Here is an 18,519-nt window from a genome sequence, read left to right on the forward strand (position 1 = left end):
CGCAGCGTTCAAAGGATGCAGCTTCTAAATATGGACCTTTCGGTCTTTACTGTGGGAACTTTATATATTTTTTGTTAAATTGAGGATAGTCTAATCATAATGCAACAGAGGTTCCTCGCCATCTGCCTGTTTTAGAAGTCAACTAGCTGGACGTAAGTACTCTTCAAAATCTTACCAGACACTTCAACCAGACAGATTACCATACCAAGAAATAATAAACAGAGCAATACTTTCTGATGAAGCATTAAAAACTAATAATAAAAACTCCCGTTGTTGGAGCTTTTTGTTGTAACAGCAAGCTATTCTCAAGAACACCTCTCCAAATACTGAGCAGAACCAGTAGAAGCATTCAGCTAATAAAAAAAAATATCCACTGACCTTTATACCATGAGGATTAAAATCAACTGGTTAAGAAGCTTATCAGATAAGTTATGTGGCTGGATAGTATTAAAGCTTAAGAAAAGTGAAAAGATAAGAGCTGAGGGTGGGCTTTGGCCCCGTTAAGATGATGATACTGGAAATTCAAAAAAAGTATAGTATCTGATCTAAAGAAGATTTTCTAATCTTTTTTTTTTTTTAATTTAGATTAGAGAAGTAATATTTAGTGATCAAGAGGTCTTGGTATTTTTTTCCTAAATCATTTTAATGTTCTTGTGCCTGAGCATGGCTGTCCACAGCAGATTAATGGCTTAAAGGTCAAATGTCATTGTATTTTAGAGACAGAAAACTCTGAATCATAATAATTTGCTTTTTATTGATTTCAAAGCAGATAATTAATTCCATAAACCCCTTTCTGACACCAGCAGAGCCTTCAGTGCAACACATCTGTGAAACTGAAACCCATCAACCTGGATGGAAAATGATTTGCTGCCAAGGAACGCAGAGCGTGACAAAGACCTTTTTTATGGGAATAAGTATCCAGATCAACCACCAAAACACAACTCTCTCTGCTGGTAACACTTATTGCTCCAGAATTATCACTCAGTACAAAACCTAAAGCTGAGGGAATGATTACACAACACAGATCAAACCATAACTATGACAAATATCACTAGCGGAGTCAGTATCGTGACTGTTATGGTGGCCGTGGGTGTTATTTGTGAGCATAAAGTTTCTGAGTCAAAAACAATTGGGTTTTTTTTATGTCCTTTCCCAGGCAGTAACTGAAAGATCACTTCTTTTGATTTAATCTAAGTCACTCTCTCCAGACTTTGCTCCAACATGTTTACATATTAAAATTAGTTGCTTCAACAAAATGTTTATTCTTCCCATCTAAGCCAAACAATAACCAGATCATGTATCTGTACTTTGTCTTTCCTTCAAGCTTTACATGTATTATCTTGAAGAAATTTCTTTAGACCAAACAAAATGTCATTTAACTAGTTGTTGTATCTAAAAATTCTCTCCTCTGTAACATTTCTAATGTTAGATCACTGTACCCCTAATTACTGATGATGTATAAATGAGACTTTCAGCTGCTTCCAATCACTGAAGCTGTGTAATATGTAAAATATAAGATATTTGCTTCTGACCCACCTTTGGACAAATGGGGGCGATGATATTTATATCTTTACATCAGAGAAAGACGCTGGAATCACAGCCAATTAGAAAACAACGTAAGAAGGTAACTGGACTTTTCTTGAAGACGTTTCACCACTCAAGCAAAAGTTTTCTTTAACACGAACTGAAGAAGTTTTCTACGCATTATTGTGGTCACTTACAGGGAGAGTCAGCAAGTCACAAAGAGCTTTTAAATATCCAGACAGGTTGCTAGTCTGGTAGGTCTCCCAGCTAGTGGTTATAAATAAATTCCTAGAAGGAAAGTTAATAAAATTCTTTATTCTTTTATTTTGTTAGCACTATTTTCATCTTGTATGGTTTGTGTGCCTTGTACTTGTTTCTTTTCATATATTACTCAAATTATTAAGAAAAATGAATATACCAGCTATGAGCTGTGAAGCTTTAACATAACTTAAACGGAAAAGTTGTTACTATGATAGTTTATGCAGTTTATTGGACATAGTAAACATTTGTGGCACATAATTGGACATCGTTTTGGAAATCACTTTTTTTGCTGCTAAAATTCTATTTTATGTCTTTCAAACAACAGTTTTCTCTGAAAATGGCTCAAAGCAAAATACAAGGAAACTAAAGATTGCTTAAGACTTTTGTTTAGTGCCGGATGAGAATTTTTTTTTTCTCCCTTTCCCTTGAGAAAACACTCCACAAGAAGATGCGATGCAACACAGAGATTTAAACAGCACCCCAAACACAAGTTGTGCTTGGAACAGCTATGCCTCATACTTGTGCATTAAAGTGTCTGGAATGAGTTGTGGCACCTGGATATGAGATCGAGCAGTTAGGATGTCAGCAGTGAGAGTGTGTTGGTGTGTGAGCATGCTCTTCACTCGGAGTGTGTGTGTGTGTGTGTGTGTGTCTTTTTGTTGGGGATTCCCACAGAGTAAACTGCTTCAGCTCACACATCACATCCTGCCAACAATATCCTGCAAGTCTTGTTCTGCTAGATCTAAGCTGACCCAGATGTTTCACTTGAATCTGCATAGAAAACTCCTTTAGGAGCTGAGAGAAAAGAGAAAACAGAAAGAGGGCGTGATATGTGAGAGGATATGTGTGCATGCCTGTGTCAGTATGGTGTGAATAAAGGACAGCAAAGACTGGGAGGGGATCCAGATTGTGAAGTGCATTACTGAAGTGCAGAGCTTGGAAAGCGGGGGATAAAATCAAGAAGGAATGCTGGAGTTGCTGTTACAGCAAGCAGCTCTTTCTGTCCCTCATGCATGCACATCAGTAGATTTGCACGTCCTCCTTCACCGCATTGGCTTTTATTGCTCAGACTGAAACTAAGACAAAGGGCCAAATGTAAAACAGCTGGAACACAGATCCTATCAGCCGGAGGGATTTCTTCATATCTGGGTGTACACTGTTAATCTCAACAACTTTTTTTGCCTTCAGCAACATTGAGAAACTGACTCCAGGTCAGCCAGCTGTCCTCTGGGCAGGGCTTACCCGATCCGCTCTCATTCCTCGGCCATCTGCGTTCTCCAAAGGTGTCCTCTGATAGATTTGTTTGAATGGTTATAGTGTGCGCAGCCCGCTGACAGGTTTCTGATCCAAAGCAGTGTCCAAAAATGTTAACCCTGCTGTGACCCTTAAGAGAACCGAATAGAGAACCACATATTTCCATGCTGTAATCATTTACAGCCTCTGTAATAATCTGCTGTCACCTTCAAAAGGATCAACAGATTGTTTCCACACTGAGCAAAAAGGTTCAGACAACATGCGGTGTTTTAATGCCAGCTGTCTCCCAACTGCAGACGAATCATCCTAAAGTCATAACTCCATATGTCCCTTATGCCAAAAACAATCAGTCTGTTCAGCATCTGCACCACATGTGGCAGATATGTGGAGGATAAGTGTGAGAAGTTAAAATACCGCACTGAAAACCAAAATGAAATAAACATCTACAGTTGAAACATATTTCCTCCCTTACAGATTTATTCAATTTTTGCATTTAAAATGCTTCAGATTGTAAAGTAAATATTAACATTTTATATTTTCAAGATAATACAAAAGCAGTTTTTATTCATGATTTAATTTGTTAATGTAAAAAGTAATTAATCCCCAGACCCAACAACTGTTTTTTTACAGGAATTTTTAGCCACCTTTTGTTTTCTTTTTTTCATTACAGCAGCACCGTTTAAGGTTTTGTCAGTGATTCTTCATTAGCTTTAAGTCTGAGCTTTAACTAGACCACTGAAAAGCCATTCAGAAGTGTTTTTGCTAGTGTGCTTGAGATTATTATTCTCTGATTTGCTTGAGTTTCAGAATTTGAACTGATGGCTGGAAATTAGTTCGATGGAAGCAAAATTCATGGTTAATTTAATTTTGCCAAGTCCTCCATGTCCTGAAGGAGCAACGTAGCCGAGAGCACAATGCTACCATCACTGCATTAGACTATCGATATAATGTTCTTATTCTCAAATATTCTGATGGATACAATCTGACGCACCGCTTCTAAAAAGCTTCACTGTTGAATATTTTTTACAATAAGCTTGGAGATAATCAAGAAGTTTTTGGGCAGATGTATGATACTTTTAAGCTCTGCTGATGTTAAAAAGTTGATGTGTAGTGGAGGTCAACTGGGTTGTATTCACACTGTCCTGCTGGCTCAGAGCCAGGTAACCTTTAGAGAGAAAACTTTTTCCAGACCAATATTTGTCAGTAAGTTTGATTCTCATCTGCTCTATAATTTCTTCATATTGGTGCATGGTGTGCTACTTTTTGAAAATTTTCAGCCTACTCATGTTGTTAGATAGGTGCTATTTAACTGATTTGTTTGATTCTCAGGGTGGATGGCAATTATCTTCTCACACAAGGCCAAGATAGCTCAAGTACATTTTAAACTATCTAAAAGACAATTTTTGTAAAACAGATACAAGCTGTCATGCTTTGTATCTCCTTTAACTATTGCAACATTTTTGCAAGCAAATATTAATGAAAATTAAAAGTAGATTTCTAAATATCTTTTATTTTTAGTCCCTTCAGGGACTCTGCAAGATTTCTTTCAGTTAAACAAAAAAAATCTTAATTCTGGCACAAAATGCAATCATTTTACTTCAAGCAAAAGTGCTTTTTTAATGTACTCATTTTTTTGTTTGTTCATTTAATCTTGTAAAAAAAAAATGCATTTATGCATATTTCCTAGATTAACATTTTTTTTGTTTTCCCTTTTTTCACATATTTGTGTTTTAAAAATCTTAACTTAGAGCAAAGCTGAACTGAAGTTAAATTCCTTGTTTTGGTGCACAAACTTGGCGAATAATGCTGGTTCTAATTTATCACTGAGATATTATCACAAAGCGTAAAACGTTAAGACATCATGTTTCCGATCTTGTTGTCAGCTCGTAGCTGACTGGTTGTAAAACAAGTTGAGACGGAAACCTCCTACAAGTTATGCTCCAAAGCAGGCCCTTAACTCGCACATGCTCTTCATCCTCTCATCTGCAAACAATGACTTAAGATCACCGTGCAAACAGTGACTGAAAACACGGCCGACCTCACCTGCCGAGGTCAAACTGAGCGCGTCAGCCAGGCTGCGATCGGGCATGGCAGGTGCTGCCGCCTGCATGCATGAAGAAAAGAAGATGAGCTAACAGAGAGCCGGGCTGTGTCACTGGCACCGAGCCTGACGCGTCTGATAAGGCCGACAGGAACACTTCGGTTACCAAGAGGGCAGGTCAAGTGAAACCAAGATGTCAAGGCACAACGTCCATCAGGAGGAGTGGGGCGGCGATCGTGTCAAGCTGTCATGCAAGCCGAAGAGGGGGCAGCGGCTGGACAGAGGGGTAGGATGACTTATACATGGGAACAAAGTGGAGTTATTCATTCAAGTATACAGCAGAACAGGCTGTAGCTCCATATCATCTGATGATTAAACCCGTTCCAGGTGTAGTTGGCTCTGTCTTTGGAGAACTTGAGAAGGGCGGCTTTGCTCGTGTTCATGAAATTAATCTTGATAGAAGTCCTCAGGGACTCTGAGGCTGCCAGAGATGAGTCAGAAAACAAAGTTCTGATGTCTTTGTTTCAGGAAGAGCTCAAACTCCACCTTATTTAACTAAAACATTTTGGAAAAATAAAGTTTAATAGAATGTTTTACCGTATTTTTTTTTATGTTTTATGAATGCTGCAGGAGAAAAACATCTTCAGCAGCTTCCTGCTTCTGAAAGGCATGCAAACTGCAGTGCTAAAACACACCATCCTGTGCACCGCTGCACCGCTAATATTTGTGGGTAGAAGTCGCACCTTGATCAAATACTTGAAGAGGACATGAACTTCTAGCATTGTTGTGGTTGGATATTCGACCGCTCCTCTTGGCTGCGCTGGTGGCGTTCCGTTAGTTTTGTTGGTTTCCTGCAGCTGACCCAAATTTTAACTCAAGGCCGTAACTTTGGCAGGAGCAGATCTACTGGTGAATTTACTCCATGACTAATTTAAATCTGTTTGGCCTCATTGAGCATTGTGAGGGACCAGACTCAAACGGGGACAAAAAAAGTGTTCAAAGTAGAAAAAGGTTCAATTTTATTCTTCCAAAAATAGTTAAAGCATAAAGATTTAATGCAAGAATAAGTTACAAATTTGGGCCCAATTTAACTGAGGTCAACTGAACACAAACAAAACTGACCTGCAAACAAAGAACAAAAGGCTGCTTAAACATGAGGGAGGCACAACATAACAAAAGAACAAACAATACAAAATTAACTAAAGCATCCTATGAAACAAATAAAGTTTGTTTAACGTAGCACAAACAATAATAAGTGGATATTTAAGTGACAAAATTAACTAAAGCATCCTATGAAACAAATAAAATAAAGCTAACTTAGCACAAACAATAATAAGTGAATATGTAAGTGACAAAATTAACTAAAATTAACTTGAAACAACAAAGTCTCCCCCCTTCAGTCTTTCAGAAAAACAAATGGTTTGTTCCAGGTTTCCTCCTCCAGCTGGTTTGTAATTGCAGCAGCTCAAACAAAAGAACAAGTGTGAGCAAACCATTCAGACAGACATTAACTAAAGTGTGCACCCATTAGAAAATATATGTCTAAATAAAATAATTAACTATAAGCTATAGCTAATATAAAAACAAAATAAATACTAACACGATGTGGTGGTAGGATCATCAACACAAGTGTCAAAAAGTGTCCCAGTTTGCAATACTAAGATGATAGAGAAGCCTTGTTGAAAAATTTGGTGACATTTCACTGAAATGTTGAAAGTCCCAAACTGCTGCGATAACTTGAAGAGCTCAAACTTTGAAAACATGGATCTTCTGTTTCATTGTAAACCTTGTTTGATTTATTAGCTGCATGTTTTGATATTTAAAGTTCTTGCAAACTTTGCTTTTTTTTTACCTTCATGCACCCAATGAAGACATCAGAACTTTGTTTAGATTACTTTTTGCATGATTACTGGCTTGGTTTCGCTCTCCAAAAGCCGCCATACATTTAAACCAAGGGATATTAAAACCTGCATTCAAATGGCAAATGTCCTGCAGAAGAGTTTTGTGGCACATTTAGTTTCATTAGTAACATTTTATCTGAAGGGGTGTGCATAAGACAGACCTGACAGTGTCATAAACTGAACATAACAACGGCCATGAACAGGAAGGACTCTTTATGAAGTGTCATTTGGTAAATGAAGACACTTTAAATGCAAAGTTGCATTAGAAGTCCATTAAAAGTGTCAACATTGCATTATTTGGTCAATAATGACCCTTTAAATGCCAAGTTCTGTTAAAACTGGCGTAAAAAGTCAATTAAAAATGTCAACTTTACATTTAAATTGTCATTATTTACTGAATGAAACTTCATTGCAGCAGTCATAAATGTTCATAAAACTCCTTCATGTTCATAGCAGGAGTTATGTCATGTTTATGACAGTGTCATGTCAGTCACTTCAAATAAAGTGTTACCGTTTCATTTCTTACAATGTTTTTTTTGTAAGAATTAATTAAATCCTGTGTTAAACTCAAGGTCTATCGACCAAAACCGGTTCTGTTTTTCCTCTCAGAATGACACAGGAACAGAACTTTAAGGTATCAGTCAAATGAATTCAGTTTTTATTTGTATTACATCAATGTTACAGCAATGTTAAATGTAATGTAATATTAAGAAGTACAAATCAAATCCAGAGAAAGCTATAATGTTTTAATGGTGGTTTTATTGTTGCATTCTGTCATAACCGGCCCTTTGTAAAGATTCATGATCTTGATGTCACCCAAATTGAAAAATCAGCTTGACACCTTGCATTAAAACCAAGTTTGTAAAACTAAAACTGTACAGTCAATTCATTTTACACTTTTAACACTTTCTTTTTTGGAAAGGTTCAGGAAGAAGCGCCTTGCGGGTCACCAGACACCGGTCCACGGACCCAGAGGTGTCGCAGCATTCGTGAGAAGACTGAAAGCCATCTGAGGTTTTAAGGTAATAAGAGCGAACGTGTTGGATCGGTTCCCTTCATGGGTTAAAGCACAAACTCCTGGCATCAAACATATATAAGAAGCAGCCGCGTCCTCCTCTGCAAGTCAGACAGTCACCTGCCTCAAGTGACACAGAACCAGCGAAGACGGTAAAGGAGATCCGTAACAAAAGAAGGGAAGACGAGAGGGATGGTGTCCAATTCTTTTTTATTACCCTCTTCACCTTAAGCATCCTTGACATTAGTGTAATGATACGACTCTTACTCCTTTTAGGGCTGCTTTTACTTTAATCCATACTATCTGGAGTACAACGAGGTAAACTGTTGGTGCTTTGCATAATCCTCGGGTTTAAACCTAATCCCTCATCCAGGACTTCACCTCTTGACCTTGTCAGTCTTTGGAACAACAGCTAAAAGTCAACATGCAGATGGAGCACAAAAAGAAAAACCCACCCTCACTCTACCGTTGTTGCTTAAGATCCTGCTCCTTTACAGCACATAAACAGACTCACGTTTTCCATTTTCCATTGCTTGTTTTATTGGGATTCAGCACATTCAGGACCACTTATTCTGGTTTCCATTTAAATTACATCAAAACACACTGACTTAAAACAATAACACTTTGAAGTGGTATGTAAATGGTTAACGTTCAAGTATTTGAGACCGTGATGTCGGCCTGAAACTTGGCTTCAGGCTGAACTGTGGTCTCCAGCGTGCCACTAAAATAAAACGTAAGGTTTGGTATGTTTGAGCTGATAGGCAGTAAAATCTAAAGACTTTCAGGGAACATTCAATCATCCCCCATCAGTGACTTTCCCCTTAACGTTGCAGAACTGTCTTAGCTGGAGGGAGAACTGCCTCTCTTTTAGGCATCAGCTATCAGAATAAAGAACATTTAAGGTCAGTGGGGATTTTTTTTTCCAAAGCAGAATTTCCAAAGGTTTTAAAAATAAACAGATCAGCTGACGTGAGCAAAGAGAGAATATTTGAAGAAAGAATTTACCTGAAAACATGCAATAAAGAACAAACATTTCAAATAGACTCACTTTAAAAATTTATCATATTCCTTGTGTGATGTCACTATGTGAGTTGGCAACTTTTAAGGTTGTTTTTGCAAGGAAATATTTTATTTTAATCTAAGAATCATTCACAGTAAAATTAACCATAACATGCTATTGTATATATAACAAACTAGTTCTAAAGACGGTGTGACTAATTTTCCCCCAAAAAAATTTTTAAATAAATCTGACGCTTAGCTTTAAAAAGGTAAAATCTTCTTCCAAGATGTTTTCATTTTCAAGCTTTTAAGTTTTTATTCATGTTGTATTCAATAAGCATATTCCCATAACCTTTTCTCCTGGCAGCCTCCCTTCTTGCACCGACAAGACAAAAACGTTATGCTTCATCTGGCATCTGCTAGATGGGAGATTAATGTTAAAAATTGGTCTTGATCAGTCAGAGCAGATCATATCCAACTTAAAGATAAGTGATGAACATATCTGTTCATCACAGCCGGGGTTTGCATATATGTGCTTTTTATTTCATTCTAAAGGGTTAGTGCAACACTGTGTATAAACATGTAAGTACAGAGCATCTACATCTACTTTGTTGCTTCTCAAATTAGTTTTTTTTTTCAACTTTGTTCTCCAGTTTATTCCACATAAACTGGAATGGTGCCACAATAATAATAATAATTTAAAGCCATACCAGTTCCTTTAAAATAAGCCTCAACTGATTGAAATATTTTATATTTTGTAAGTTATAGTTCCAAGGAATTGGTACAGATGCAGAGATCTTTTTCTATTTTCTTTAAATTTATGCAAAATAAGAAATACTCCAGAACATGTCATTCCAATTTGAAAGCTGCTCCGCCGGTGCTGTCTATAAGGTCAGATTGTCTAATAGTTTAAAAAACAAGAGTAGCAACAAACAAGGCTCTATGATTTATCTTGGCTCTATGATTTATCTTGGCACCAGACACAAACAAGCTCAAATGCAGCAAAGAGTTGTACCTTAACATCGCCAGGTCTACAGGAAAACCAATAGATCTGTATGCCAGACAAAAACAAAAACTTTCCTACTGTCACAAATGTAAACATTTACATGGACCATAACTTAAGCTGTATGTCAGATGAAGCTGAGGTTCCATGATGCCGTGGGCCGGTTTCTCCTCCAAAGATCCTGAAACCTTTGTTATGATTCAAATCCTCATTGGCTGTCAGTAAAACAACTTTGTGCTTTGGTCTGATTAGACTAAGACTGAGTGTTCCTGCAATAAATACGACATGTGGGCGATGTGGTTTCTGGTTTCTCAAGTAAATTGAAAAAATATTTCAAGTGAATTGAAATTTTTTTGCTAGAGTACACTGCACTACGCAGTCTTTTAAATGCCAGAACATTTTTAATAGAAATCTGGTGGTCTGAGTTAGTATTCTGAAGTTGGAGCTTTCCGTAACAAAATGAACCAAAACAAACACCCAAATTAACACGGAAACGGTTCACCAGACACAAAATCAGCCTTCAGGACGCAGATCTAAATCCAAAACAACTCTTTTCTCCAAACTTAAGCGAGAAGAGCAAATTCAGGACACTCTGGAGGGAAAGCCAGAAGGAATAGTCAAAGGTCTCTCTGAATGCTCCAACAACTTTGACACAAATTTGCATCTGATCGCCCTTCTCTTAGCTCTCTACCTCCCCCACAGGTTGGGAATCACTGCAACGCTCCATGAAATGAATAAACATGTTAAGCCTGATCCTCGGTTCTTTGTCAGTAAAAAGTTCAATTACTGCTGAGCTGGAGCTCTGTCTCGCACATTGTTTTGGGGTGAATCACCCAGTCTTCACAGTGCAGTGGAAACTGCTCCCTCATTCACAGTAAAACGGGGGGGGGGAATCCTCATGGGACAGCTGATGCCGAAATCAAATGCAGAAATTATATTTTTATGTAACCGCTCTGAGAATATCGGTTTTCCTTATCTTTAGATGTGTTTAAATGCATGGAGCAGGTCTTTGTCTTGGTAAAGGTGCAGTTCATCCTCCTTGTCCACTAGAGGGCAGGAGAGATAAACTCAAATGTTTCCAATTTCTGGAAATTTAACTTAGCAACAATAAAACAGCAGCAGCAGTTTTACTTGGAGGCACAGCTAACAACACATTCCGAAATCTGGTCACATTTAAATCAGAAATAAAAGTGCCTTGTCATTTCTGCTGGGCTTGTTCACATGCAAAATAGCAGCCTGGATGTTTTGCATCAGCTGCACGTCAAAGTAAAATAAGTGAATAAACGCCAGGCAGTTGGACACATTTTAAACATCAAATCAACAAAAAATAACACTTTTGAGAGGGTTGTAGTTGTACAGACCGAAGAAACATAATTTTTAGATTATTTCCTCTCATCTCTGCTTCAAATGCGTACGAGGTTTTAAGGTCAGAGTCAGTGGATGCGAGGTACGGGGTGGAGCAGCGTCATGTGCTCTGCCCCGGTGAAAGGCAGGCGGCTGGTGCAGTAATGGTGCACCACCTCCGGGATGCTGGGGAACACGCAGCTGCTCTGGTCCAGGGTGAAGCCGTTCTCTTTGGTCTGGGCCACGATGATGTGAACGCAACCCTGTCTTGTCCTGGACACAGACAAGATTCATGAACACTAACATCTACTCACCATTTCATCAAAACTTTCAGCTTCTGATTAGCAAAGGAAATGCAATGGAGATGTGATGAAAGAAGGAACGAAGACAAAAATGAATTAATAACAAAGATGTTTCGCAAGGGGTCCCTCTTCATTTATTAAAGGTTTATTTATTTCTTCCCTCCTTAGTGCATCTATTTAGTTATAAAACTTACATAATATGTATAAATAATAATGAAAGATATTATTATTAATAATTATTGTTTAATAATTATTACACAAAAATTAGAGCTATTAAAATGAATATTATTAGTAGTATAGTAATACTTATAGCTCTTATTTATTATTACAAAATTATTAATAATAACGTTATTACATATTATTATTATGTAATATAACAGATGTTTTATTATTATTATTATTATTATTATTATTATTATTATTATTATTATTATTATTATTATTATTATTATTATTATTATTATTATGTAATAATATTCAGCTCAGGAGAAGCCGACCCTTCTCTCTGAATGCGCATATGGACATTTTATTTTATGTTCTGCTGGGTGTAGCTTGACTTTCTGTTTTCTTTATTCAAAATTTCTCTTAAGACATGTTTATGGTTCAAATGCCTCTTTATCCACACCCACTAATTTGTCCTGCATTCTTTCAAACACAGACTACAGCAAAGCCACAAATAAGAAATGTGCATCCAATTAGAGACATTTTATCCAGCAGAAGCTGCGCCTGCATCTTCAGGAAAGACTCACTTGAGGGCGATGGAGTACTTGCTGTTGTCTGACTCGCTGTTCCTGACCAGGAAGCTGGCCTCTTTGCAGGACTGCAGCTGGAACTCCGCCTCCTGCCGGGTCACGCAGCCATGGTACCAACTGGAAGAGACGCAGAGCACAATCCACAAGTCCCTTTGATATTCAAAATGTTTCTTAGGTGATGCTTTAATTCCTACATATATTAGTTGGATATGACTCCAAAAACGTCTACACCACTTTAAAACGTGTAGGTCACATGGGTCATGGAATGCTTTGCAGAGTCCAGTTTGAGTTTTAAACATTTTTAAAACTTTACATGTTAAAAAAAAATCTTTCATTTTAGCAGAACATAATTTGCGAAACTTGAGAAAACATGTAAACACTGTAACTGAGTAATGTTTCATCAATAACAGGACATTTAGTCGGAGTCACAGTTGTGAAATTTGTACAGATGTGCCCAAGATTTACAGCTCCTGCACTGTAATAAAGGCTTCCTCTTCTTCTGATTCAGAAATAATTTTCTTCAGCTCTCTGCTTCTCTTTAAATATTTTTGTATCTTTCCTTTCTTTATTTAATTTTTTTGTTGTTGGTTTTTGCCATTTTGGAGAAGAATATTGTTCTTCTCCATCTTAAATTAATTCAAGACTTTCCAAAAAAGAAAACACAATTTCACAAGGACAACAAATGTACTGGAGCATAAAGTGGACGCATTATGATGCTCCCTTCAAATTCCAACCTACCCAATCATGTATACAAAAGAAAAAATATCTAAAGATGTGATTAATTTCAGAACATATTGTATATTTTGCGTTTTTGTCTATAAAGGAGAGCAGGGTGCTACCTCTGCTTTTCCAGGGGTAGTAATGGATCCACGCAGCACGCCTCTCCATCAGGGCTGCTGCAGGGAAGCGTAGATGGCAGCAGAGTCGGGTGAGAGGATCTCAGGATCTTTTGGCTTCTGCTTTTTTGCCTCAGATAATGCTGCTGCTGCTGCATCTGGGTCTGCATGCTGAGTGTATGAAAACATGTCTCTTCTTTGACTGGGATGTCAAATTGTGCTGGGAAAAGACGAGCACAAGCAAAGTAATATATATATATATATACATATAAAAAACTTTCTTCTTGAGTTTGAACTTTCTGTTGATGTCTGAAAACACAGCAGAGTACTTTGATGTTTTATACAAGATGTTCAGTATGCTGTTGGTCTGTGTAGCTTATAAAATATGCATGTGAGGGTGAACCAAGACAAATATAATCATCTACTCCTGAAAAGCTTCCACCAGAATCCAACTTCTGACTCAGTGATGAACCTTCAGATAATAACAATGTGGTGAAAGATGCTTTATTATACCCGACAGAGTTCTGACGATGTGCTGCTTCCTCCATTCCCATGGCAACTCATACTCAGTTGCGGGATGCTGGTCCAGCTCCGGCTTCGTCCGCTCACCGTCACCGCTTCCCGCATACGGGTCATCATAGATGGCAGCCGGCTGACCTTTTTCCACAGGTCCATCACTCCCATCCGCCGACATGCATGCCTTGAGCAGGTCTTTAGATCCCCGACGTCTGATCTCTGGCAGGTTGAAGAGAAGGGATTAAAGATTAAAATCTCGGCCGAGAGATAAAAGTCTCCACCGCTGGAGCGACACAGAGCCTCCAGCAGCTGCAGGGAACATTGTGGGAGAAAGACGGGAAAGCTGGACACGAAAAAGTTCTGGACCCGGTTGTAGCTGAATTTCAATTGAACCAGTTTCCTTTTTTTTAACATCATCGGCAGAAAACCACTCTCAAATGTTTACACACCCCATCACATATTTAAATGAGACCATCACAACGATTTCCCTGTTATTTTAGTAATCGAGACAGCTGAACTTCATTTTAGGTTCATTAGTGGCACTTTAATTGATGTTATGTGTGTTTCACAAAAAGCAATAAATGCTAAACTTGCTTTAAAAAGTGCTTTAACAAAAGATTAGTTTAAAAGTACGCACACCTAGTAAAAAACTCAGAGAAGCCTAACTTTCAACCCTGGCTTGAATAAAAATCTGAAAAATAGAAATTAGCCAAAGAAATTCTGCTTAAAGTTGTGACTTAATAACTGATCTCAGATGCTAAATAATGCTGGGCCACATTCATGGCCCTGCTGACTTCCTTCCATGTGACTTCAGCCTCGTAAACTGACCAACTCACTTCATCACATCCTCTGCTGACTTCACACCGTCTCAGTGAGAAACAACCTAAGAGATGGAGAAGGAGCAAAAAAGCCTGCCCGTCTTCACGCAGTGCCATTGTGTGACTCTTCTGGTAAAAACAACAAACTAAAAAGTTTCTGGCAGCATCCGATTCCCTGATTGGACACTGCATTTCCTCTGACTCTGAGAGGTCCAAATAGGGCTGCATCCTAGATTCTGGTAGCCGGCGGTCAGGGCCGACTTCCTTAAAAGAGAATAGCACCGGGAAACAGAAACAGGAAAGAGGAAGTGAGGACAGGAAACTACACCCATTGTCCAAATGAAATGCAGTCATCATAGCAAAGCCAGAGAGCAGAGTGACTTCACATTCCCAGAAGGATGATGAAGTGACTGAAAACGGGAATGCGGTGAGGTTAAGCGTGTTATGAGTTCCTACCGGTTATCATTTGTTGTGCATCGTATGGCTCCATGTAGCCATCGTTCTCCCCAACTCTCTCTGATTCCCTCTGCTCTCTGGTCTTCTGGGCATCAAACGGGTCTGCGTAATCCTCCACAATGATCAACTAGGTCAGGAAAATACAGGAAAAACAATCATTTAGGGGGTGTAGATCCTTTAAACTGTGAACTCATAGACGAACCTCGTGTTTGAGGTTAAATTTTAAAATTCATTTCAAAATAAATAAATGCCTGGGAAATAGTTTTTTAGAATATTTAGTGTAATTTTCATGCAGCAATGGGTTACTAACACATTTTTTACATCAAATCTACACTGTAAAACAAAATTGTCTCTAATTTACGGTAAAATACTGCCCACTGTGGTTACCTGAATTTTCAGCCATTGCATCCAGTCCTACGTAATTCTAATATCTACTATAATTGGTGCAGGTTTTGATGGTTTTTTTCATCATAGTTTTTTTTTATTTTTTTTTTTTTAGGAAAAACTGATGGAGACTTTGGCCAGACTGATTTGAATCCCACTGAGTTTGGTAAAACATGATAGCGAACGTTATGAATGAGAAGAATGAAGCAGAGCGAAGGAGGGAGGGCCCTCTGCGTAGGTCAGAACTGAGCCAGAGGAAGGTGACGACCGATATGTCTGCCAACAGTTTTATAATCGAGGCAGAGGAAGATGAAGGTAGAAGATCAAACAGTGGAGAGAAATAGAGAGACACAATCTGGGAGGAATGGGCACAATGGGAAGCACAGGAGGGGAAATGAGACAATAATAAGCTTTTTCTGAGTTTGGGCTGGATCCAGGCTTTTTCACTGCGAGCAAATTGTATGCCTTTCCTGTCAGACAGGTTATTGGTATCCCATCTGTATTTTTAGAGAAGGTAGGAGAAACGTGTCAGATTAGCATTCAACACGCAAAGAATCACAAACTAAAAACATGTGTTTGTACTTTTACCAGAAGAAAAGCTTGAAGGACAAGTATATTTTGGTATTTACTTGTTATTTTAGGAAAAAAATACATTTTGTACACAAATTAAAACATTTATATTTTTAATATTAGACCTACTATTAAAAAATACAACATCTATTATATTTAGACATATATATATATATATATATATATATATATATATATATATATATATATATATATATATATATATATATATATATATATATATATATATATATATACATACAGTCAAGTATTTACACTATAATACAAAATAGATAATAATGTAAAATAATGTAAATAATAAGGTAAAACTAAAACATATAAGGAACATCTATGGGGCCAGAGATGGTCCATATTAAAATTACAGCACTTTAAATCAAGTTTCAGTACCTGGTTTATTTTTATTTTTACAACAAATATTTTTAGGTTAGTCAAAATGAGCTCTCAGAATAAAACTCACAGTTTCCGTTTTGGACTGGGCTGCAAGTTTATCTGCTTCAGAGCCGGCGGTACCACTGATTGTAAAGTTGGGGCTTTTGTCCTGTTTGTCCACTCTTATCATCCGGCTGATGTAGGCGCAGGCGGGCGCGGAGGTCTTCGGGAGTCTCTGTTGCTCCTCCATCACCGCCTCTGCTTTGGAGTTCTTGCGGCTTTTCCCGGTCAGCAAAGTGTCCCAAACCTTCCCATCTTTCTGGGAACCAACCCCGTTCCTGCTGACCTTTGCGCCGGAGTTCTTTCGGTTCTTTCCGGACAGCAGGGAGCCGACACCTCCACCCCCTGCTGCGCTGTCTGCAGAGGAGTTCTTCCGGTGGCCCGTTTTGGTCCCTATGCTGATCATCAGCCCGGTTTTATTTGCTCTCGGATGGGAGCCGGACTCAGAGACTGACCGGATCTTGTCCGTACCGTTCTTCAAGGCCAGGGGGAACTCTTTGAACCACTTTGCCATTTTTTCCCTCAGATGGAAATCTATAAACTTCCGTGCCTCGTCCTGCACCTTTCAGCGCCATGCAAAGGGGCCCCGGTGACGCACCTTTAGAAAATCACTGCCTCTCTAACAATAGACTTCCGCTGCTTTATTCTAATAGACAGAACATTTTCACACCTCACTTTTAAAAAAATCATTTAAAAAAAATGGCCCCAATGAAGCATAAGCCTGATTAGTTGAAGCAAAAAAAGAAAAACTCAAGTTTTATCCCATTTGAAAATTTCTTACGTTTGCTCTTTTTTTCAGTTTAAAGAAAATTTATTCCCTTTGGATAAAAAGATGCCATCGGAGCGGGATCATCCGAAAAAAGGCAAAGTTTTTCTTGATGGTGATTTTTGGTCCCATTCCCAGAGCGGCTAATGGGTCAGTTACAAGCGCCCACAATGGAAAAAGTCAAATAAATGAGCCCGTGTGTGGGGTATCTGCTTAAACAACGGGGAGGCAGTCCCTGGGCGGAGAATCAGCGGCGGTCCTATCTTCACTGGTGCCCTGGGTCCCTCCTTCAAACCTGGCCACCTTGCACTCCCCATGGTTCAGAAATCAAAGAAAGATATCTCTATTTATAAACATTTTTCTACACCAACAATGTTTGAGGTTTCTTTTCCTTTTCTCTTCCTTTCTTTCTTTTCCTTTCTTTCTTTTTTTTCTTTTGTTTTACAGAAATCAAGGATAAAATATTGTTAATATTAATAAGGTTCTTGCAAAATATTCAGAAAAACAAATTGTTCACTATTTTGGCAAAAAACTTTTTTGAAATAGCCTACATGAATATATAGATACATTTTTAAAAAAAAATCTAAATAATTTTTACAATGAATGAATGAATGAACAAATTTGAATCTGTAAAATAATGAAACATATTTGAAAAAATAGTAATGATGCACACATTTTAATAAGTTTTTTTCTTTGTTTTTTGTTTTTGTTTTGTTATTTTTTTCTTTTCTTTCTTGTACTGCAATGTAAAACCCTGATAATCTATTATAGGGTAACGAAAGCACGGAATAAAATGTAAAAAACAAAATACAAACAAACAAAAAATATACAAAATTAGAGCACACAAATATATTACCAGTGACTAAATATCAATGAGAAAATTATTACAAATTCACAATATACAATAGCTAATATCTCAAACAAATTAAATAAAAGCAGATTAAATATGGTGACTTAATACGACTTTTTTATTCTGTACGAAAACTTTCAGGAAACCAAGATCCTCTCTATAATATAATATAACATAATAAAATATCTCAAGGTTTAAATTTTAGCAGCATGCACTTGCAATAATGTTGTTTCACCAAAGTTCATGCAACTATTATTCAAGACAGTAATAACTCACAATCAATTTACATGTGGCATATCAGTTTTAATCCCATTTCACCCAAATAATTGACTGCCTTTTACTGAAATGCAGGTTGGGAAATGGGCTGTTTAGACCAGCTTTGCATATTTTAGCCTAGCCATAAGTGTGGGTGTGATTTTTTTAATAAATTAAAATTAGACCATTCACTCTTTTCTGCAAGGCGGTATAGATATACTT

The 18,519-nt window shown here is 37.7% G+C and overlaps 1 protein-coding gene and 1 long non-coding RNA gene across 2 annotated transcripts; one reads left to right on the top strand and one right to left on the bottom strand.

Annotated features, from left to right (window-relative positions):
- The first annotated feature begins 66 nt into the window (after nucleotides 1–66).
- Nucleotides 67–12,387, top strand: LOC122843101. Its single transcript, XR_006372668.1, has 4 exons — nucleotides 67–152; nucleotides 807–953; nucleotides 7,904–8,003; nucleotides 12,303–12,387. It is a non-coding gene; the product is annotated as an uncharacterized LOC122843101 (long non-coding RNA).
- On the bottom strand, nucleotides 7,997–17,352 carry LOC122843082 (SH2 domain-containing adapter protein E-like). Its single transcript, XM_044137577.1, has 6 exons — nucleotides 16,455–17,352; nucleotides 15,023–15,149; nucleotides 13,746–13,967; nucleotides 13,236–13,452; nucleotides 12,394–12,513; nucleotides 7,997–11,615 (listed from the first exon to the last, which is right to left on the bottom strand). The coding sequence occupies exons 1-6, from the start codon at nucleotides 16,938–16,940 to the stop codon at nucleotides 11,432–11,434; spliced, it is 1,356 nt and encodes a 451-aa protein (XP_043993512.1). The 5' UTR covers nucleotides 16,941–17,352; the 3' UTR covers nucleotides 7,997–11,431.
- Between the last annotated feature and the right edge of the window lie 1,167 nt (nucleotides 17,353–18,519).

This window comes from Gambusia affinis, linkage group LG14 (assembly GCF_019740435.1).
Source record: "Gambusia affinis linkage group LG14, SWU_Gaff_1.0, whole genome shotgun sequence".
NCBI lineage: Eukaryota > Metazoa > Chordata > Actinopteri > Cyprinodontiformes > Poeciliidae > Gambusia > Gambusia affinis.

Coding starts and splice junctions, on each gene's coding strand:
- LOC122843082 (XM_044137577.1), bottom strand. CDS start 16,940: ATGGCAAAGTGGTTCAAAGAGTTCCCCCTGGCCTTGAAGAACGGTACG. Junction 15,150..16,454: donor CCCAGTCCAAAACGGAAACT/GTGAGTTTTATT, acceptor TTCCTGACCTAG/TTGATCATTGTGGAGGATTA. Junction 13,968..15,022: donor TGCACAACAAATGATAACCG/GTAGGAACTCAT, acceptor TCAACCTGCCAG/AGATCAGACGTCGGGGATCT.